Consider the following 22,839-nt stretch of genomic DNA (forward strand, 5'->3'; position numbering starts at 1 on the left):
TATATAAGAATATTACTTTATCTTAAAATATGCATATTTATAGAAATTTTGTTGCATGGCAAACAAAAAAACCCTTAATAGTTGTTGTTTTTTAAATGTAGAAAGTATTCACTCATCCGCCTTCAAATGCATTTGAATTTCAGTGACATGCCATTCTTAATCCATAGGGTTTGAATATGATGTTGGTCCACCCTTTGCAGCTATTACAGCGTCAACTCTTCTGGAAAGGCTTTCCACAAAGTTCAGGAGTGTTAATGGGACTTTTTGAACACTCTTCAAGAAGTGTATTTGTGAGGTCAGATACTGAGAAGCCCTGGCTTGCAGTCTCCACTCTAATTTACCCCAAAGGTGTTCTATCGGGTTGAGGCCACGACTCTGTGCAGGCCAGTCAAGTTCTTCCACACCAAAGTTATCCACGTATCCATGTCTTTATGGACGCTGGTGCACAGTCATGTGGGAACAGGAAGGTGCCATCCCCAAACTGTTCCCACATATTTGAGAGCATGAAATTGTCTATGATGGTGATGTAAGGCTCGGATGCAGCTGCTCAGCCATGGAAGCCCATTGCATGAAGCTCTCTACACACTGTTCATGAACTAATCTAAAGGCTTCATGAAGTCTGGAGGTCTGTAGCGATCGACAGCACACTAAGTGCCTCAGCATCTGTTGACCTCGCTCTGCGATTTTTACGTGGCCTACCACCTCGTGGAGTTGCTGTCGTTTCCAGTCGCTTCCTCTTTTCATAACACCACTAACAGTGACTGTGGAATATTTAGTATAGAGGAAATTTCATGAGTGGACTTGTTGCACAGGAGTATCATGTCACGGTACCATGCTGGAACTCACTGAGCTCCTGAGAGCGACCCATTCTTTCACAAATGTGTGTAGAAACAGTCTGCATGCATAGGTGCTTGATTTTATACACGTGGCCGTGGAAGTGATTGAAACACCTGAATTCAATGATTTGGATGGGTGAGTGAATACTTTTGGCGATATAGTGTATATGGATTTATAAAAGGTAAAAAAAAAGAAGAAGCTAAAAATAGCAATACAATGACAAAATATTAAAATAACAAGATTAAACCTGACTAATCTTTAAGTGGAGGCCACTATAAGAAGTCTCAGTATAACATGAAACATCAGCATTACATAAATAACAGGCTCTCTGTTGATTGGTCAGTCAGTCTGGGTCATATGACTGGCTGGCATATGATCCAGCTTAAGTGATTTAGGATCTTTTCACACCTTCTTGTATCACCTAGTCAAATCCCATACAATGTCTTAGAATAGAATAGAATAGAATAGAATAGAATAGAATAGAATAGAATAGAATAATCCTTTAATTGTCCCACAAGGGGAAATTGTAACAGGTTTGGTTGTAACAGCAGCCAGAAAGACACATATACAAACAAACAGTACACAGGACACAGAACAGAAACATACACAATTTTTTCTTACATATTTACATTAAGGACAATGGTTACTATATACAGAGTACTGTACAGTTATTAAATTAAATATAAATAACTACAGATAAGAGGCAAACCAGGTTGTAGTGCGAATCGGTTGATTAACTTATTGCAGTTACAGCGCAGATGTAAACATCTATGATTGTTGGGAGCAGTTCTGATTGTACAGTCTGACAGCTGCAGGGAGGAAGGACCTGCGGAAACGCTCCTTCATGCATCTAGGATGCAGCAATCTCTCACTGAAGGAGCTCTGCAGTTCAGCAACATTTACATGCATGGGATGGGAGACTCTGTCCATCAGAGATGTTATTTTGGCCAGAGTCCTTCTGTCTCCCACCACCTGCACTGGGTCCAGGGTGCATCCCAGAACAGAGCTGGCCTTCCTGATGAGTTTATCCAACCTCTTCCTCTCAGCTGCCGATAAACTGCTGCTCCAACATACCACACTGTAAAAAATGACAGATGCCACCACAGAGTCATAGAAGGTCTTTAAAAGCGCTCCCTGTACTCCAAATGACCTCAGCCGCCTCAGCAGGTAGAGTCTGCTCTGACCCTTCCTGTAAAGAGCATCAGTGTTGTGGCTCCAGTCCAGTTTATTATTCAGGTGAACACCCAGGTACCTATAAGAGTCCACTATCTCAATGTCCACTCCCTGGATGTTCACCGGTGTCAGTGTGATGGGTCTGCGTCTCCGGAAATCCACCACCAACTCCTTGGTTTTCCCGGCGTTGATCAGCAGGTGGTTCTGCTGACACCAGTCTACAAAGTCCAGAGTCCACTGTCTGTACTCTGAGTCGTCCTCACTTGTGAGGCCGACTATGGCAGAGTCGTCAGAGAACTTCTGTAGGTGGCAGCGTGGGGAGTTGATGGAGAAGTCTGCAGTGTAGAGGGTGAAGAGGAACGGTGCCAGCACAGTTCCCTGTGGGGCCCCCGTACTGCAGACCAGTGTATCAGAGACACAGCCCTGTAACCTCACATACTGTGGACGTTCTGTGAGGTAGTCCAGTATCCACTGGGACATGTGGTGGTCCACTCCCGATAGCTCCAGCTTGTCTCTCAGAAGTCGTGGCTGGATGGTGTTAAAAGCACTGGAGAAATCAAAGAACATGATTCTCACAGTGCTTCCAGGCTTCTCCAAGTGAGTCAGAGCTCGGCGCAGGAGGTAGATGATGGCGTCCTCCACCCCAATGCCTGGCTGGTAAGCAAACTGTAGTGGACCCAATGAAGACCTCACCAGGGGGCGCAGATGGTTTAGAACCAACCTCTCGAGGGTCTTCATCAGATGCGATGTCAGGGCTACCGGCCTGTAGCTGCTGAGGTCCTTGGGATGGGAGGTCTTTGGTACCGGTACCACACAGGATGTCTTCCACAGCTGTGGTACTTTCCCCAGTGACAGGCTCAGGTTGAACAGATATCCTAGGATGCCACACAGTTCATCTGCGCAGCACCTCAGGAGCCTGGAGCTGATGCCATCTGGACCTGCAGCCTTCCGCACCTTGATCTTGCGAAGCTCGTTCCTCACTTGAAGTGCTGAGATAGAAAGAGTGGATTTTGGGGGAGAGGGGTGTATGTTGGAGTCCACAGAAGCTGGGGGTGGGTGTAATGACTGGGAGCTGGGAGGTGTGAAGCTGAGAGGTGTGAAGTCCTGAGATGAAGGACAGGCAGTCCTTAGGCAGGCCTTAGTAAGAAGGCTTTCTATTTTGCCTGCACCCAAGCACCCGAGTCTTTTGCACCTCCTGCCTTTTAAGGACACTAAATTCTCTTGTTGATGTTTTGTTTCACTTCAGAACTGAAGTATTAAATATAAACCTCAAGCTGAAGTATATTTAATCCCCTGCTGAATTTCTATGTTTGCTCACTTAGAAAAAAAAGTCTCAAATTTTTATGGTAGTTTGATCTTAATGGAGAGACACAGAATATCAGCACAAAATCCAGAAAAAACACAAATTTATAAATTTATTTGCATCATTACAGGTGGGTTTGGATGTCTGTAAATATTTTTTTCCTGCACAGTTTTTTATTGCGAAATTTGCATTCTAATATGTTTTCTATAGCATTGCTCAATGGTGAATTTGATTTTTTTAATGTACACTTTAAATAAATAAAAAAACGTCATACTGTTATTTAGATATTTATCTGAAGTTATCTGGAAGTTTTAAATCTTGCTTTTAACTTGATGTCAGAAAACGTTTTTATGATGTGGCACTGTGGTAACATATGGTAGTTGTCTAGTAGTAATCGGTCCCTTCCTTTTATTGGAGGGGTGGTAAGAGGAAGGACAATGCAGCGCTGTGGATCCGATATCTGTGTTTCCACAGCAACAGATATTAAATTACGACGGGTGGTGGACTTTAAACAGAGGTGGAGGGACAGGTGACGCAGGCTTCAGTAAACTGTCTTCTTCCTGAACAGAAACGCAGCAGTCTCAGACATGGTAAGAAATTCCATTTTCCATTGAGCCTTTTTGTGTATTTTCTTACACAACAGACCATTTTTCTGTATTTACCTAACAAGTGATGCCACACTATTGTCACCTTGCAGGCTAAATTCCTCACACAAGCTCAGATCAATGGTAAGATTCATCTACAGGTGCATGTTGTCGATCACTGTTTCACTCTGTTACTGATGTTTGAAATGATTTATTTGTACAAAACAACCAAACTCTCCTCTTGTTCAGTCTAATTAATTCCTGTTTACCGAGGATTTACTGTGCTAAAGCTCTTCACTAATTACAACAAGGAAAAAAAAAGTACTGTCATTCAAAAACTTTCTGTTTTCCCCACTGCAGAGTACAAAGAGTGCTTCTCATTGTATGACAAGAATCAAAATGGCAAGATAAATAACAAAGACCTGATCACAGTTATGCGCTGCCTGGGTACAAGCCCCACACCTGGTGAAATCAGGAGACATCTACAAGTCCACAAAATTGGTAAACTATAACATGCAGTAAATCAAAGTCTTTTTGTCTTTGAATAACAGCTTGTTGTGGGTTTAGACACATAAGTGTAGCATAAGGGACAAGTCTGAGAGGTGACGTTTAAATGACAGTAATTTTAAATTGCACTTGCAGTCTTTACTATCACTGTTTAAGCATAAGCTGGTAGTTTCGTTTGTGCTTTAAAAGTCATGGTTTTGTACATTTTTCTTACAGCTTTCTTAATCTGTGCTACACACAGTATAACAATATATATCCTTAAGAAATGCAGGGAAAAGACAGCAATACAAATAACAAAGGGCATTTTCTTTTTAAACTTACATTAATCATCATGTAAAGGTTAAATAAAATGTACCACCTGATTTCACATTTGTGTTTAGAAAAGTCTGCTGAGGTGGACTTCTCTACGTTCCTGTCAATAATGCACAGACAGATACAACAGGAGGATCCCAAAGTGGAAATCCTGGAGGCCTTGAAGATGACGGACAAGCAGAAGAAGGGGTACATCGAGGCATCCGAACTGCGGGCCAAGCTCACCATGTTAGGAGAGAAACTCACAAACAAAGAAGGTAGAGCAAATGAGGTTTCTAATTAATGAGCTGTTAAGTTTCTACTGGCCTACAGCTGAGCCTTTTTACTGGTACCTCGCAACAATACGGCCAATATTCGATGATTACATAGTGTTTCATAATCCAAAGTGAGTTTTTCAGGTCTCTAATATATATCTTGAGGAAGTTTCGATCTGAGCTCAAATAGCTGAGCTTGTAGGGCATTACACGGCAGAAAGCACACCACTATGGTCTGCCTCTCCACAAAGTTTGTGAAATTCATTTTGGTAGTTTTAATCCTGCTCACAGGAAGATGCAAAGAGATGCACCTCTCACCTTTGCAGGGAAATAACCAATAAACCATTTCCATATTTCTATAAGTACAAAGAAGTTGTTAGAGCAATTCTTTGCTTCAGAATCCAACATTGCAATGCCAATAAACCACCATTTATCTGAATACTTTATGACTGCAGTAAATATCAAATGGTGAACCAGGAGGAAAAAATGTATTTATAAATGAACTCTGAACCTGATAGTTTTCCACAGTTGATTTCTTTAATGATACACGTGTTCTGCATCTTGACACAGTAACTAACCCACCCCTCAAAAAGTGACTAATCGCAGGAAGTTTGTCTTTAGAGCTGAGCTCAGAATCTCTTAGGTAATTACAATAGTTTCTCTCCTGGTATTTACTCCTTGGCTCATAAAGGCCACTCCCTCCTTCCTGTCAGGAAATGCATTTGCTGTTGTGTTGCATGCTGATTAAGCGTCAATTTGTTTTCCCATCAGAGAGATATTGTGTGAAATATTTCACTAACACTACCCAACAGAATATTATGAATACTAGTAAAGCCCTAGCAATAGCAATGTCAACAAAGACATATGTTGAGGGTTATTTATAAGCTTTGTTCTCTGAAGGGGTTACAGCACAGAGGTGTGTAACATCATCTGTGACCTCAACAAAATGTGTTTTTTCAACTTGAAGTCATAGCTGAAGTCAAACCCTGGCAGATGTCTGACCGTAGAGGTCATTTCAACAGGGGGCACACGTGTTGTGACACCAGGGGGACAGACTGGGAGACACCACCTTTGTACTGAACTTGTCCCCCTGACAAGCTGCTGAATATTTGATCCACAGGCTTTGTTTTAATTTCCACAAAAAGCTAATATCTGTGACTGACTGGCATATGATGCAGCTTAAGCGATTTAGCGTCACAACTTTTTGTATCGCCTAATCAAATCACAGACAACGTCTTACTTAGTAAGAAGGCTTTCTATTTTCGCCTGCACCCAAGCACCTGAGTCCCATGCACTTCCTGCCATTTAAGGACACAGTGAATTCTCTCGTTGATGTTTTGTTTCACTTCAGACGTAAAGCGTTAAATATGAACCTCAAGCTGAGAGTTTTAATGGAAGGACTCCTGCTGGGATTCGGATATCTGGCTAAATCTCCAGGGCGGATTTTTAAGTTTTTCAAAGCCACCTCATTCACACAGTGACGGGTCTCAGAGCAACATAAGCCGTATTTCAAAGTCTGTGGATGGGTTCTGTGTACATAAAGCTGTTTATAGTTAAATGAAGCTCAAAAGGCTTCTCAGTGGGGAGACATTTATCAAGTTTTTGGATTCCCGAACTGCTGAAGAAGATAGTAATGCCAATTTCCTAAAAGAAGGGACAACAGACAACCATTTTGAGTATTCAGGACATTTTCAAGACATGAAAAAGAACTGGAATGCCAAATCTTTAACTACACTTTTGTAGTTAAGTCAACAAGGGTCCATGGTGCATGATATGAAGAGACATAAACCCTTATGAAACTAGTATGAGTACAGCTCACAGACAAATACTGGAAGGGAATATTTGTGACTGAAATATAATGTGTTAAGTGTTGTAAAATATTCTTTTCCGTCAATGTTCTTTTTCTTTATTTCATCGCTGTTAAATATCTCACAGTAGCAACAGCAATGACACTAATTATAACCATAATTTATGGTGAGATTTGGCTGCTTATCCACTTATGCACTCATGTTTTCTCCATCTTCCTCGTCTAGTGGATGACCTCTTCAGAGAGGCACACATCAAGTCAAATGGGATCGTCAAATACGAAGAGTTCACAGCGATGCTGACGCTGCCACCTGTTGATTACTGATTTTTTTTAAAAAGAAAACAACTACGTCACACTTCAGGACAACAAGCTACGTTGGAAAACTGACTCTGAATATCAAGAACGTGACATCATTTTGCACATGAAGTTCGGTTGTATTAAATTTGCGTGTTGGTACAGCAAAGGTTTTTCACAATGATTATTTCTTGAATATTTTATGATTAATACACAATACAATACTTTAATTTCTTTCCATAACTCTCCTCTGTAACTGAACACTACACAGTACATGTTAGCATGTGACCCTGGTGTAAAGCCATTAAATCCTCAGCGCCATAGCGGACCACGTTTCACCCAATTAAATCCTAGCCCTTGGGTGTTAATATTTACTACTGAGTATGTACCAATCTCATCTTTTATGAGAGTTTCAAGTGTTCACACATCGTTGTTCAACAAGCTTGTATGTAAAAGTTGTGGAGTTTGAAAGAAAATAAATTCTAATTCCTGCTGGTATTTAAAAACCCTGACAGTTCCAATTTCTCTGTCATCTCAAATCTCGCATGCATAAATAACCGTCTCACATTTGACATTTATTAAAACTCTATTTAAATAAGTGACATCTCATATTTATTTTTCCTTTTATGAGGGCTACCGCCATAAAATCTTTCTGTTTCACAAGTTTTAATTAGTAGCGTTTAGCACAGTGTAGCAGTATGCATACTTAATGACAAAACACTCACAGGCTAATTAAATGAATGCCATTTTCTCCACATTTATTGTATGGGTTAAACTTTAATAGGTCATTAAAGTTAATTATACAACGGTGTAAGTGCTGTGAAAAGATGCTACTTAACAATCTGACTGCTTCAGTGTGAACGTGTTTAATGACTACTACACATGTGGCATTATGTCCATTCAACATAAGTGGTTGATCTTGTGCTTGGAAACCAACATTTTCATTAAATGTACAGAGATGAATCTTTAAAAATACAACAAAGTACGGGAATAAATCACTAACAAACTAAAAAAAAAATAATAACAATAAAAAACAACAACTATACAGCTAAACATGGCAGGTATGTCAAGTTCTTTACTCACCTAAATTGTCTCTAAATATAAAGGTTGTACATGTCGAAGTACTGGTTTGTTTTTGCCTTCAAAAATAAGAACTACTAACGAGAATAAATGAGCAAAGGTGTGAAAAACAGAACATTTTGTCTTAGTGGTAACAGCAAGGCTGATATCAAACATATATTAGTAAAGTCTAAGTTTCATGCAAGTGTAACCTGAGTTCACCTGTGCCTTCCCCATTATGACATATCAAAATGTTGTAAAAAAACAAATTAAATAGTGTGTCTGCTCCAAGATAAACAACTATCATTAGCATGCCCGAATACTACCTAAAGTAGGCCAGGCATAATATCCATCACTTTGAGTTACAAGATAAATAACCCTGGTCTCTAGGCCTAACGTTTCAGTGGTCTTAATTGGCCCCAAATGCTTCTATGTCAGTGCTTAGTGGTTTTGTCCCATCCTTTCCTGGAATCAGACAGGTTAACCAGAGATACATTTGCCAAACCTGTAGAGTCCTCATCCATTAGCCTGCTGTTTGGTAAAAAATGAAACATGCTCCCTTCTACACACATCAATAACCACCTTTACCAGGCAGCTTTACCATGTAGCCTTCATTCGTCATGGTTATATCTTAGATTTATCATGGTGTCACAGTCCTTGGCTCTTTGTCATGATCCAGGCAAAAACTTTTCCCTATACAAAGTTAGGAGAAAAATCATTACATGTGTAATCCAGCAGCATGCTTCAGAGGTATTTCAATGGCCTTACTGACGTTTTCAATTTTGGTGAAATAATAAAATGCTTGCCACGGCACAACCAAGAGACTGTGTCTCTTCTCACCACTGTTGTGGTGAAGGAATATTTTGTCGGCTGTGAAAATACTGGAATTACAACTTTGGAGTGACTGAAAACAACAATGCAATTATAGTTTAAGACACAACATGCTTCTGGACAACAGATAAAAAGATTATTTCACTTAGTAAGCTTTGATATGTGATTAAACATCAAAGTTGGATACAAAGTGTCACAAATACAAAATTTGGTAACTGCAAAAGTAATTTACGAGTTCTTTCATTTCCCAAGAACCTGCTGCTTTGAATCACAAGTGAATCCAACAATAATCCCGTTGACAGTCACACAAAACACCAAAACGTTCACATGTTTACTTGATATCAAGTTGATAAATCTGCCACAGCATACATGTAAATGCTACAGTACTGTGCAAAATTCTCAAGCAACGCCTCATTTCTTTATATTTTGTTAGGAAAATGGGACATAGGTGCAGCAAACACATGGAAATACAGTATATAAGGCAAAGCGAGTCTGTACCTGTACTCTTGTACAAGGAATACATTTTATATTTGGTATGAGGACCTTTATTCTTCAACTGAACTCTTAGGCAAGCTTCCTTCTCATTTCTTTAAGTAGACTTCTAAGAATAGTTCTCCAGGCTTCTTGAAGGACATTCAAAGCTCTTCCTTTTTTGTTCCATTGTGTCAAAAATGATCCCACACTTTAAGAAAAAACACTACACTACAAGAAAGTTTAGGTGTTTGGAAGCAGATTTTAAATGAAATGAGGGGTAGATCGAGACATTTGCACAGTAGTGTGCAATAACATTAAAAACTTGTCAGACAGAGCAACAAGCAAATGAAAAGGCAGGGGTACACAATAATCCTCCCTAATTGTAAAGTCATCATACATTCTGATGATGTATGAATCTTTGATAATAACAAATATATAAAAACTTGGCAATCACTGGAGAGAATTTTAGGTATTACAATTCTATTCAGCTACACTACATACATTTGTAATTTGGTCCTTTTATTGTGATTTTTGACAAAAGGATATAGATATGTGCTGATTTTTCCCCTTTACTCCTTATCATCCCTCGTTTAATAGCTTTACAGAAGCTGTTTATTGGTTTTTAATCATTAGATATGTAAGACCACATATGAGCTGCTTTCCAATTTCTGAAGATAGTTTTTAATGAATATATAATTATCATGAATTCTCATAACAGAACATGGCAATAATTAAACACCTAGAAAAGTATAAAATACCTCATATTACTGATTCTTCCACTAATTTACCCTTCTGAATCTATTGTATTATGATCTGCTATGTTATCTTAATTTCCCTCCATCTGACTATTATTTTTAATCAAGAGTTTAATAATATTAATGACATCAAATGATCCAGTACTCACGAAGTTAAGGCACTGGCCTGCCAATACCTGACACAATATATTTGGAGCCTATGTGGCCTCGAGCACCAAGTATTGACTGCAGCTTTTCCTTTTGAAATTTACATTTTACTTTGTGAATTTAAAGCCACAAAGTAAAAGTAAAGCCAAACTGTGACAAAGTCACAAAAACAAAAGGGTTCTTACAGGCTGCAGTACACATGTAGCAGTCCAAATAACTGTTTGCTTAAACTGTCCCCCAAAGCGATTACAGTATAATAATCACAGCCTAAAACTTAAGCTTCACATATCTGCTTGCTTGTCAAAATTTGGAAGAGTATTTTTATCCTTAGCTATCTTGGAGCCAAAGGTGACCCTATTTGAACAGTCGAAGTGCTATGTTTGCAGGTAAAACTAGATAGCTCGATTTGCATAGTGTAGCCATAGATTGGATAACATACAAAGAAAATTCTTGAATTTAGTTTAATAAACTGCAGCACAGACTTAGTGTGGGCAGGGTGCTAATTAAATAAAGCCATGTATAGCTTATCTTATTAGCATTAACAAGCTATTTCAATCTGATATTCAAAAGCTGTAAGTTTGTTGGTGTAGTGGCTATCTTATTTTTTTCTTAGAGTTCTCTATTTTTCTTATATCTAAAATAATCAGACTCTGGATGGACAAGAGACTCTTTTACGCGTTGGTTTGTCAGCAACAACGATGGTAAAACCATCGTGTGGCTCCGCCATCCGTTTATTTATTTTCCACAAAGTTTTCACAATAAAGGCTCGATATCCCTTTGAGACTTTTCAAAATAAAACATGAAATAACTACAAATGGCGCTTGCAAGTCAGTGCAGCGACTGTTTCTCTGTGCTGACATTCTTTTTTTGGTAAAGGTCATTATAAATACAGTTTCAGAGACTACCTTTAACTTTTTATTGAAATCATTTTTCATGTTCACATGTGTAAACATTACTGGGTTGCACACATCTCCTAACCACAACACAGCCACATTCAACATGTCTAAATCGGGAAGAGTGGCTCCTTCGGTCTTTTCTGGACAACACTGAACACTTATGAACTGCTGATCTGAATAAACTGGCAGATGTGTCGGGTTTCTCTGTCATCAGGGTCATGTCTGTGGGCTTTTTATCAAAGGCAGCAACTGCTAGAATGAATGGTTTATTGCTTACAAGGAGAGCATTTAATGTTACCAGTCTTTGACATTTTTTTTAAATCTTGATTTTATGTGCTTTTCAAAGGTGTTTAGACACATTCAGTTTTCTGTAAACTCTCTTAATCATCTAAATTCATTATGCTTCAGGAGAGAAGTGCCAAAAACACAAGCACAGGTCTTTGTTCATGACCTTCAGCATTTTCCCACCTATTTGTCTTCTTCCTATCCACAGAAAAACCGAAGGCTAATATCCATTCTCTTGTTTCCATTTAACTGAAAACCACAATCAAATGCAGCACAGTGAGGCAGGTTTTTAGGCTTTGTAAACTTTGAGTGGTCAGGAACAACAACTTTGTAAAGGCTGTGATGCAACCAAAACTACCAGTTGCAAGAGTGGGGGTGTGGTCACTAAACAACGGTGGCCTTCATAAGTCATGATAAATGTTAAAGGTGTAGGATTTGAAAAGAATGAAAATATTTCATAAATGCCTGCATTGGTAGAAGAGCACATTTATAGCATGTCTAAACCTGAGAGCCAAAACACCCACAATAATTAGAAATATAGCTGGTTAAAATAAACTGAAATCACACTTTAAGGGACAGGGCTCTGCAAACAGTCAGTTATTTGTTACTTAGCAAATATGCACCACTTATTTTTTCTTTATGACATCTGTACCACTTCATGCTGTACGTAAAACCACAGTGAGAGCTATATCCTGTCGATTCTAACGTGTACAGTCTCTGTTGCTGTCCAAAAAATAAAGCACTGTACCAGCCATAAAGATACAATAAATGAGTGGTTTGTCTATATCTAAAAATGCATCATACTGCTGGCTACATTGATTGGATACTCCCATGTGTAATGTAACAAAGAAATGTGCAGCAAAAAAATATTTACAATCTCGCTGCTTTGCTTGTTCCATTTCCCATTAATTTCATCAGCACAAACATGCAGAGTCAAGGTGTGTGTAAGATTCATAACCAGTCCATAGTTCAGAAAAAGGGCTCAGATTGTTGACTTTTAATGATGATTAGATTACATCACTCAGTGGTACAATCAGTGTGCTTGTGAGCGGTTAGTCTGCTGCACCTTAGCTGCGAGGCGTGCTGGAGTGGGAGCGCTGGCTGCAGGATTTACAGCACTGTGCTTGTACGTTGGGGAGGTGGCAACGGCCGAGCCATCGAAGTGTCTGACAGAAACGAAATGTCAGCCGATCGTGGAGACAGACTGTGCCTGTGTAGGTGAGAAGCAAACAGAGGTCACACACGCAAAGGTTAAATACAGACCTCATTCAGGACACACAAAGTAACATTTACTGACAATTCAACAAGCTGATATAAGTAAGTAAGACCCCCTGAAATGGCACATAGAGTGGATACAAAAGGGGATTAAAAAAAAGGGATCAGTAATTTTAATTTGTTCTTAAGTTCAGGAGAAAATAGTTTAACCTCGATTCTGAACACAGAAGTTAAAACACGAACAAGAGCTCTTTGAGAAAGAACTGTGGAGATAAAATCAACTAGTGTTTTTAAGCCTGTATGCCTGTTTTTAAGCATCAAAAGCACGATAAACTGTATTAAGGCAACTCTTAACACTAACGTGGGAATTCAAGTAAAAACACAGCTTTATGTCTACTTAGGAAAATTAACTTTTTTTTCCACTCCCGATGTAATTACTGCCTAGCATTAGTCCGTGCTTCATAAGCATATTTCTAATATATTTAAAGACTGGGATCACATTTTCCACAAAACAACCCGACTTTGAGGTGTCTGAGATGTAAGCTGATAAATCCTGAAAGAATGTTAAAAAAAAAATCAGTGTTGTCAATCCAAACTAATGGTCTTTTTATGCTGGGGGGGAACTCATGAGCCCCTTTATTAGCACTAATTCTAGTGCTCAGTGTTGCTGTTGCACGGTCATTTGTTTTAGACAAATTAAGTGTTTCCTGTGACTGTGCCAAAGCACTTCTTGCACCAGACTCTTAGATTTCCTAGACCCAGTCCATATTGTGAGAAAGTCATATTTCATCCACCAGCAAGACACCCTTGTACCATTTCCTACATGTTGTTTCCCTCTACTCTCTAGTATCCTGTCCAAAAAAGGCTAAAAATACCTCCAAAATAAAAGGACCATTTGTGACTGAATGTGGTTAAGTTGGCATTTATATCCAATTTGCTATGTGATAAAACAGCAGTTAGCTTTGATAGATCTGCAAAATTTGTAAATCTGCTTTCATCTACATATACAGAATTCACACAAACTACTTACATTTAGAGTCAACTTCATACAACATCCCTCCACAGTGACGTAGCTGCTGGAGGATGGTAGCTAGTGGTATGGAACTTTTATATAGGAATATAACCAAAACACAACTGGTTGGCAACCGCTAACTAATGACCCTATTGAGATGCTGACTGACTCAGATTGATTGCAACATGTTGACAATCTGTCTGTGTTTATAAATTAGAAGCTGAGCTCTATTTCATGTGATGACATCTGACTTTGAATAAGCAGGAAAAAAATAGATGGATCTCACACAGCTGAGCTGTATTAAGCACAGAGCTCCTTATAGTGAGCACGGACAGGAAGAACATTGACCAAAAAAAAGGGATGTGCGTTTACCTGCTTTAGACTGTGAAGACACCTTTAAAGTGGTAAATGTTCCAGCACTTGCATAACACATTTCTACTGTTAGTGTGCACTGAAAGAGCTTTTATAATGCAAGTTACACTTGATTGTCATGCGCACACAGGCACACCAGTGGCTGCATGGGTAACATTTCTTAAGAGCATCTAAGGAGCTGGGTTTTTTTTCTCCCTTCCCTCCATTTTCAAACACCCACTACTGCTGAATAACTATTAAGGTAGAGAGAGAGAGAAAGAAAAGCAGAAAGAAACCCAGCCCACACACTGCTGCTGAAATCTCCATTTAGTGATTAATATCAACATTTCGGAGCAACAAAGGCAACTATTAATGGCTTAAACAGACAAAAATCTTTCAGTGCTGTAAATCCTCCCGGCCTTTGAACCCATCCCCTCAATCGAGATGACTAAAGAGGGAAAGCTAGTGCAACAAACCAGCAATTCTCACTACCAAAACCCTCAAAATCAAGATTATTTGATAATCACAATATTCAATCTGCTTTTGAAGTGTGACATTGCCATTATCAAATTAGACTTTTCAAATATTTTTTTTCACGTAAATTTGGAGTGCTAAAGCTGTGGGTGTTCACAGACAGCAGATGTTAAAGGCGAATGTGAAAAGGGGGAAAATGGTGTTAGATAAAAATCATTGTTGCTTACTCAGTATATTTTTTTATACATCGAGGTGGCCTATCAAGATAAAAATACTTTTTCATAACAACACACCGTGCTAGGCTGTGCTCTAAATATGGTTATACTATTTCAACATTTTCTCTGCATAATGTAAACCTCCACAAAACTCCACTATGTAGAATTTGCAATGTCACTCAGTTCAGTTCACAGCTGCCTCTCAGTGCACAGTATTTCCTGTTTACTGCACCTCTCTTTCTATTCCTCTTTCTGTAAAGAATAATAAACAACAAAAGGGAAGAATGGGACTATGGGACTCTTCAGTTATATGTATTTTTTCACTGTCTGTGAATACAGGCTTGGATTGGATATCAGTCAGTCTGCAGTGGATGTGTCTCTGCGTCTGTGAGCTACTATCTATAAACTGTACAGACATAAATATTCTAGAAATATATTTATATTATAAAGCTAGTGACAAATAAAAAATAAAATGAAAATAAGAGCTGAATGACCTAAAATATGTAGAACTAAAAGATGTCAAATATAACAAATAAATAGAATAAAAGTTTTTTTTTTTTATTATTCCCAGTTTATGAAACACTGAACGTTAACAATAGTTTGGCATAATGTAGCGAAAGCAACGTTCTTAATCTGTTGGACTTTAAATTACAAACTTTCGTTCACCACTGACAACAGCTGTGTGTTTAAATTAGTTTGGAGTAATTATGTTTTTGACACCTGTGAGAGAATCAGAGCCAAGTTGGGAAAAAACATTATCTTTTAAGTTTACATTTGCATATTTAATTTCAGTTCTCAGTTTTCATTTATTTAGGGCTTTTTCTGTGCACCTTGAATATCCGTCAAGGACTCACTCTTGTTTAGCTCATTTTTCTTTGCGTGTGTCTTTACCAACTCCTCACTGTTTAGCTTCTAGCTTGTATTTAGCTTTTTGGAGCTCCTGAAAGAGATGCCTGCCAAAAACAACATTATGTGACAAGTGAAAGTGAATCAGAACACTAAAGATGGAGGAATTATTCAAAACTGAGCGAAATTTTAGATTTCAGGTTCAACTTCCTGTAATTTTATTAGAATGAATTATGCATTTAATATTGTCATTTTCTACGGTACTAGTGCAGTTGCAGTTACACCGAGATTGTGTGTGGATATTTTACATTCTCGTGGCCGCCTGACCTCACACACCTTCTCATCACCAAACACCCGCTGAGTCTGAAGTAAATCTGATGAACGAGTGATTACCGTTCCCTCTGTAACACCACTGATGATGTCGATGTCACAGCATAAGAGAATTTGATGACGATGCCTGATTGCATTGAGTTCCCAGGAGCATAAAAAAAGTTTTTATTCAAATGACATAAAGTTTGAAACGGATGAGGGAACCGTTGTCCTACATTGTGATTTTAAATTGAGGACTTTTTTTCCTCTCACGTCAAATGAAGAAAGAAAATGTTTCTGCTTGGTCTGCGGAGTTTAACAGCAGCTGGAGAATCGTTTCATGCTTTTGTGGCCTCCAAACTCCTCCACTGGTGAATGATGTACCATTTCAGTAAAGTATGTATGCTCTCTGAGGGGCATGTGGGCTGCTAGTTTGCAGATGAAATTGAGGAACAGACCCCACTCCCACGCCCTGCCCCATATATGGCACTTATCTATTATATACTCCAAGTTTTGGTGTTTGGATTTTAATTTTCAGTAAAATATTATGAAACCAAGACAGAAACTTTTTTGTACCACGAAAGCTTCATTAGTATCCTGCATTAACTCTGTGCCGTGGGAATGTTTGTCTGCAGACAGACTTTTAGACTGTATGTAGGTCATGCATCTGCTTGACCTCCCACTATTCTCCCTGTGGCCTTTCCCAGACAACATGCACAGACTGCAGAACTTATGTCACAGTGTTGCTGTGCTGGCTTGCAAAATCCCTCTGCCCTGCCCTGAAGATACAACAAACAGCACATGTCTATTAAAGCAACAGTCCAGCATTACTTCAAAATGAACTCAAGACTGACAGATCCCCATCCCAAGACCAGCACCCTCTTATTTCCCTAACATTATAATAGCCTACACTTTCATACCACTAATCTCTCTGAAACATTTAAACAGACAAACATAACAACGAGAAATATAACCTGCAGGCTGTCAATACTTAATGAAAACAAAGCAGCAATTAATGTTTATGCTTACAAAAAATAAATAAAAGAAAAATTTCCAGGTTTAAGTGTATATTATGATCCTACTTCAGGCTACGCTCGTACCTTGAATTAGGCCTTATCTCTTGGGTTGCTTAGAAGTTGTGATGGTGCAAAGCACAAATGCAATTCATTTATGACAACATGACAATAAATAAATAAATAAAGTCAAGATGAGAGAAGCGTCTTAAAAATTTGGCAAAACTGTGTCACTGACTCTGTGCTAGATCTAGATTTCACAGAAAAATATCTATTTCTAGCACATCATCAATCTGCTGCCACTTTTATCAACAAGAGCACCGTGAACCCTGAGAGGCTGACAGAAGAACTTGTAAATTAAAATGTAAATAAGCTGTTTAATTGCCAGCTGATTACCTGTAAAAGTACACTATAGATGGTATATATGGAACTTAAATAAATAAATGGGAAAAAAAGTACATGTGTAGGTTTTTGATGCATCACATACAGGTTTCTAACGTTCTGCTTACAGGTGACGTTCGTTTTAATGCTATACGTTTGTTTTGTGAGGGCATATCCTCGAGGATTTTTTAAGCTACTTCTGACAGTACTTGATGAGCTCATACAATCTGGTTGACCTCACCAAAAACAGACTTGAGATCTACAGTGAGTTCAGTAACAAAAACCTGACATATTCAATTAAAAAAAACAGTAAAAAGGGTAAAATTTGATTATTGATGTCCAAGGAAAACGTCCATATTAATTCTGCATTTAGAGTTCATGATCAGGACTTCAGAGCACTGCTGTGGTTAAGGTTGTAGGGGGAGGCGTACGGCAGACTGAGCTCTCAAAAAGAGCATAATTAACAAATCCACAGAGAGAAAATGCCACACTGATTTTGTCCCAACGAATGCATCCCTGCTTCTAAAGCACGTGTCATGTCCATGTGAAGGATGACCTCGCATCAATTTCATCTCATCTTGGTGAGAAGAAAACCAACCACTGCTTCCTAGTAGGATATTAATGACACGCAGCCTCGGTATATTGTCTGGCATACAGGAGTCAAAATATATCCTGGTTTCACGCAGCTCCACACATGTCTTTACACGTTTTTGTGCCACAGCACAGCGCATTCTCAATGAAAGTCAAAGGGTTTTTTTCTTCTTCATCTTCCACTCCACATCTCGTAGGATTTTAATTAAAGACGCTTTTGGAAATCATGAACTTGAAAAAAAAAAGGGTTTGATTTTTTGGTCTGTTAAAATATCACAGTGGTAAATTGACATGTATCCAGATTTCATTAGATTTCAGATGGCTTGTTGTCTAATTCATATCTGAAAAGATTCCCGCACTTCCCCACTAACCACGCTAACGCATGCCACGCCTTTGAATTTGTGGCAGGAATTTAACGATCGTAATTCTTTTCTTAAGAGAACTGTAATTAAAATATATGGATCACAGAAACGCATCTCCTCCATCGCTTTACATTTCCGTCACGTCTCGTCCCCTGTTAGCAAGAAATGTTTATGATCTATGTCCAGTTTATAATTGTGATCACTCTCGGTTCGCTGCAGCGACTGAATGGCTCTGAATTAATACCCGTCTCTAAGCTTTGATGTGGAGCGATACTTCAAGTGATTAGACAGGAGTACTGCTTTATGTCACAAGAAAGTGGCTCATTTGAACAGATGCCAAAACAGTGGTGCAAGGTCAGACTTAACTCCATTAAAATCTGTTACTGCACGCTCCAAATATTTTCTATGTTCATCATCTTCAGTATTTCCCTTCAATATCATCTGTTTAAAAAGGTCATGACGGAAGCTTTGTTGCTTTTATGTTTCCTTAGTGATCCTAATCATTGTTTACAATAACATCCTTTAATGTCATATTTAAAAAAATATGATAAGTCAACATTTAAAGTGTAGTATCATTAGGCTTTCTCCACTTCATGTTAGCTAGCACACAATGAGCCACTGGTTTTAGTTTGATATGCTATAATCATGTGCACTACTCAATAAACCTGTCCTATGCTAATAAAAAAAGGAGCTGAGATTTGATGTTCCTGCTCTGTACTCCAACACCCTGACAGGGCATTAATCAGTTCAAACAGGCTTTATTGACAACAGGGAGGAAAAAACAACCTTTGCCAGCATCTGATTACCTTATTCGAATGAAAATCCACAAACACATTATTGACTGTAACTGAGGGTGACACACAAAGCTAACATGGCCAAATATTTGCTGCCACGTTACACAAGCCTCAAATATTTATCATTACACTTTTACTCCTCTGTGCTTTCAAAATGTCAGCAAAGATGGCATTCAGACTCCAACAGGCTGCCCTCTGAGGAACACTGTGATTTCATTTCTGATATATACAGCAGAAATGCCAATGAACTGCTGTGGCCCAGATCAAAACAACTGAAAGTAAACGTGCAACGGGTGATTGTTTAATGACAGAAGAGACGCATGTAAACAGGAGACGGAGCAGTGATGGACAGTTTTTGGAGGTTAGTGCCTTTTATAAAAGCGTCTTCTACACTAAACACCTTCAGTGCTACTGTTATGGCATAACCAGGTGTGAGTGGGCATACTTCATCTCACAGGTATACACTGAATAGTTAGCAGTGAGAGAACCACTTATGTTATAAAACAGCTGCTATACCTCACTCTGTGCAGATGACCTTCGTCTACAATCATCTACAGCAACGAGAGGCTATTGTAGAGCCAGAATGTACTTAATAAAAAAGATCAAAAGTGAAAACTTTGATACAATAAGAAAGAGTAAAAAAAAAGAAAAAAAGATGACGCACAGCCAGCAATTCTCCAGTTTTGAATGGTAGTTTTGAATGTAAATATCTCCTTCTTGTCTTCGTTTGAAGGCCTTTCAGGCTAACGTACTCAGTCTTTCCACTCATCTTGTGATGTGGCATCTTTAAAGAAATGCTGATAGTTCCTCAGTCATGCCATTGTTACTGTTCACAGTCAAGTACAGCAACCTGTTCTACGCCTTATGTCGACATTTTGTTCCAACGGTTTTATGTGGATTTGCTTCGATATCACCTTGTAGATAAGATAAGATAAGATGACCTTTATTAGTTCCACACGCGGGAAATTTGTTGTATATTATTATGTTAGAAATTATAAGCAATACATGAACGCTATCATTCTAAATATACTTTTTAGAAGTTCTAAATTAGTTCTAAACTAGTTTATTATAATTGAATTTTGTTACTATTTTCATCACTATTTTGATGGCACAATACGGAAGGGAAAAGTCCACACAAGGCTCAACTGGGAGAAACAGACATCACATAAACTAAGTCACCCAGAACGTTAATGAAAGAGCTCATATCATGAGTTTGGACAATAACTTTAGACAATACACCAAAGTGATTCTCCTGACATCACCGGGTTTGCTTTCCTTTAACCCCTTATGCAGTCTGTACATTTTGTTCAGCCTTAATGTCACTTAAGATTATGTCGGAATTACAATCTTAACTCATGTTGAAGCTCCACGTAATTGCCATTTTAACCAGTACCCTCACAGCCAGAAGAAGAAGCAGTGGATACTGAAATTTTATCTTCAGCTTACTGGTGTCAGACGTTTTCTCCCGTGTTAACTGAATCAAACTCATGCTGCACTCTCCCTCGGGATTTCAGGATCTGACACTAAGCAAGAAAGTTCACACACCGATCTAAGCACTGATCACGTGGGCTGGTAATAATAAACACCACGTGTCTCAGCAGGTAATGCTCGATATGAGCCACACTTGTATCACATCATTTCAGGAAGTCAACAATAAAAGGCAAAATAGCTCACAATGTATGAACTCGGCAGCCTTTACCTCATAAAATGATTACAAACAAGCAACGGTGTGTGTGTATGGGTAGGTGTGTGTGTGTGTGTATGGGTAGGTGTGTGTGTGGGGTGGGGGTATTTATTTTCCTATAGGAGAAAAGTTTCTTTAGTTTCTTCAGTTTCTTCAGCCCAAGGCTGTCAATAAAGGTGTTAATCAAAAACTGAAAACTAGACGGTTTTAATTAATAATTTGTATAAATATATAAAAAAGACCCTCCGGATACTCCGGCTTCCTCCCACTGTCCAAAGACATGCAGCTTGTGGGGATAGGTTAATTGGATAATCCAAATTGCCATTAGGTGTGAATGTGCGAGTGAATGTGAGTGTGAATGGTTGTCTGTCCTGTGTGTTGGCCCTGCGACAGACTGGCGACCTGTCCAGGGTGTACCCCGCCTCTCGCCCCTATGACAGCTGGGATAGGCTCCAGCGCCCCCCGCGACCCTGGAAAGGATAAGCGGAAGCGAATGGATGGATGGATATAAAAAAGAATCTAATTTGACATTTTTTACAGTTAGAAAATAAAATGATTCCAAGCCTCACTGAAAACTGTACTTATTGAATAAGGAAGGTATGAAGGTTACATCGCTTCACAAACAACTTGAAGGCTGCAGCATCAGCAGCATAAAGTATGGCTCCCTTTCAACTGCAGTGTCACACCCAAGGTAAATGATAATCTTGTGGATTCTCTGAAGATGCATCACAGAAAGCAAAATGCAAAATAAGAAACTGTTTGTGTAACACACAAATTGCGATCCTTCCACCGAAGGTAAAGTGATGTTTATCCGTCTGTGAACTGGCCAGGTTGGTGGAGTGCTGGATTTGTGTTTCATGTAAATTACACATTATTTCTGTCTGATCACGTGTTGCATATGAGTTTGTTCTGTCACACTACATGATGCAGACCTACATTTTGCCATTTGGCGTGTAACTACTGTACAAAAGCTGATTGGTTCAGCTGGAACAAGAGAACCTTTGCTTTGGATCGGTTTTTTATCATAATGACATTTTGACTAATTTAACATGTTTAGAACCAATTATTTGCTATCAAACAACCTAAAGGAAACACACAAAAAAAACAACCCACATCTGCTTCTTAATCAGTTTCCTCTACTTGTATAAAATGTCAGATTAGCTCGGGACTGGAGCCGACCACACAAAGATATTTTAATGGCTGCAGGACATTGACCGTAACAGCAGTGTGTTTTGATCATTCTTAGAGTTGCAGCTAAAATTTAATTAACACTGACATATAATATTTAGGGAAAGTTAAAAAAAAAATCCCATCTTAGTGAGAGCAACTACACTTGCTGCCAGCAGCAAAATATAAATCTGTTAATCCTCACAATCTTTTTAATTTAATCTTTTAAACAGAACCGTCGGCAACAGGCGCGCTGTCTTTAAGTGCTCTTTGTAATCATGATTATCACAATAATTCTGTTAGTGTGTTACATAAATGGAGGATTAGCTGGATAATCATTATATAAACATAAACACACATTATGCAACCCTTAATTCAAAAGTAGTTGGGGCACTATGTAAAATGTAATTGGCAACAGAATGCAATGATTTGGACCTCCTAAGAGCAAATTTTAATCACAGTTGAAAACATATTAAATGGTTAAAGTGAGACATTTTACTATTTCATTCATAATTTCAGCTCATTTTGAATTTGGCAGTAATATATCCCAACAGGGCTGTATCCCAACTGTGGCATCCACAAATGCAGGTTAAACCTTTATCGTGCAGACAAGCAGCCAAAGGTGAACTAAGTTAAAACAAAACAAAGTTATTGTTTTGTTTTAACTTTTTTTTTTAATTTTGGAAAACATGGATGGAGCGAGACCATCTGGCTTGTTCTCAGGCAACAGTGCCTATGACATTGGCAGTTTGCAAAGGGGAAGGCTGTGCGTGTTTAAGCTAGACAAAGCTAAACTAAAGTGCATACTGCAGCTATCATGGCACGGCTTGGCAGCAGAAGACTCCAGGGGCCCGTTCTTCGTACCTCGCTAAGTAAGTTAGCCGGATTTGAATGTTGACGATTTCGC

At 38.7% G+C, this 22,839-nt stretch overlaps 2 protein-coding genes across 2 annotated transcripts in view; one reads left to right on the top strand and one right to left on the bottom strand.

Annotated features, from left to right (window-relative positions):
• The first annotated feature begins 3,817 nt into the window (after window positions 1-3,817).
• calml4a (calmodulin-like 4a) lies at window positions 3,818-7,670 on the top strand. The gene is made up of 5 exons (XM_031744536.2): window positions 3,818-3,903; window positions 4,011-4,041; window positions 4,258-4,398; window positions 4,785-4,973; window positions 7,004-7,670. Exons 1-5 carry the CDS (start codon window positions 3,901-3,903, stop codon window positions 7,099-7,101), a joined length of 462 nt encoding a protein of 153 aa, XP_031600396.1. The 5' UTR covers window positions 3,818-3,900; the 3' UTR covers window positions 7,102-7,670.
• Window positions 7,671-7,828: 158 nt separating this feature from the next.
• Window positions 7,829-22,839, bottom strand: part of LOC116323964 (A disintegrin and metalloproteinase with thrombospondin motifs 7) — an 80,838-nt gene continuing 65,827 nt past the window's right edge. The window contains exon 24 of the mRNA XM_031744472.2: window positions 7,829-12,728. Coding sequence (XP_031600332.1) covers window positions 12,586-12,728 — 143 coding nt within the window. The 3' untranslated portion in view covers window positions 7,829-12,585. The remainder of the gene's footprint in view (window positions 12,729-22,839) is intronic.

Source organism: Oreochromis aureus, linkage group 1 (genome assembly GCF_013358895.1).
Source record: "Oreochromis aureus strain Israel breed Guangdong linkage group 1, ZZ_aureus, whole genome shotgun sequence".
Taxonomy (NCBI): Eukaryota; Metazoa; Chordata; class Actinopteri; order Cichliformes; family Cichlidae; genus Oreochromis; species Oreochromis aureus.

Excerpts from the sequence above, each read along its gene's own strand:
- calml4a (XM_031744536.2), top strand. Across the intron at positions 4,042-4,257 it reads CACACAAGCTCAGATCAATG|AGTACAAAGAGTGCTTCTCA; the intron begins GTAAGATTCATC and ends TCCCCACTGCAG. Across the intron at positions 4,974-7,003 it reads GAAACTCACAAACAAAGAAG|TGGATGACCTCTTCAGAGAG; the intron begins GTAGAGCAAATG and ends TTCCTCGTCTAG.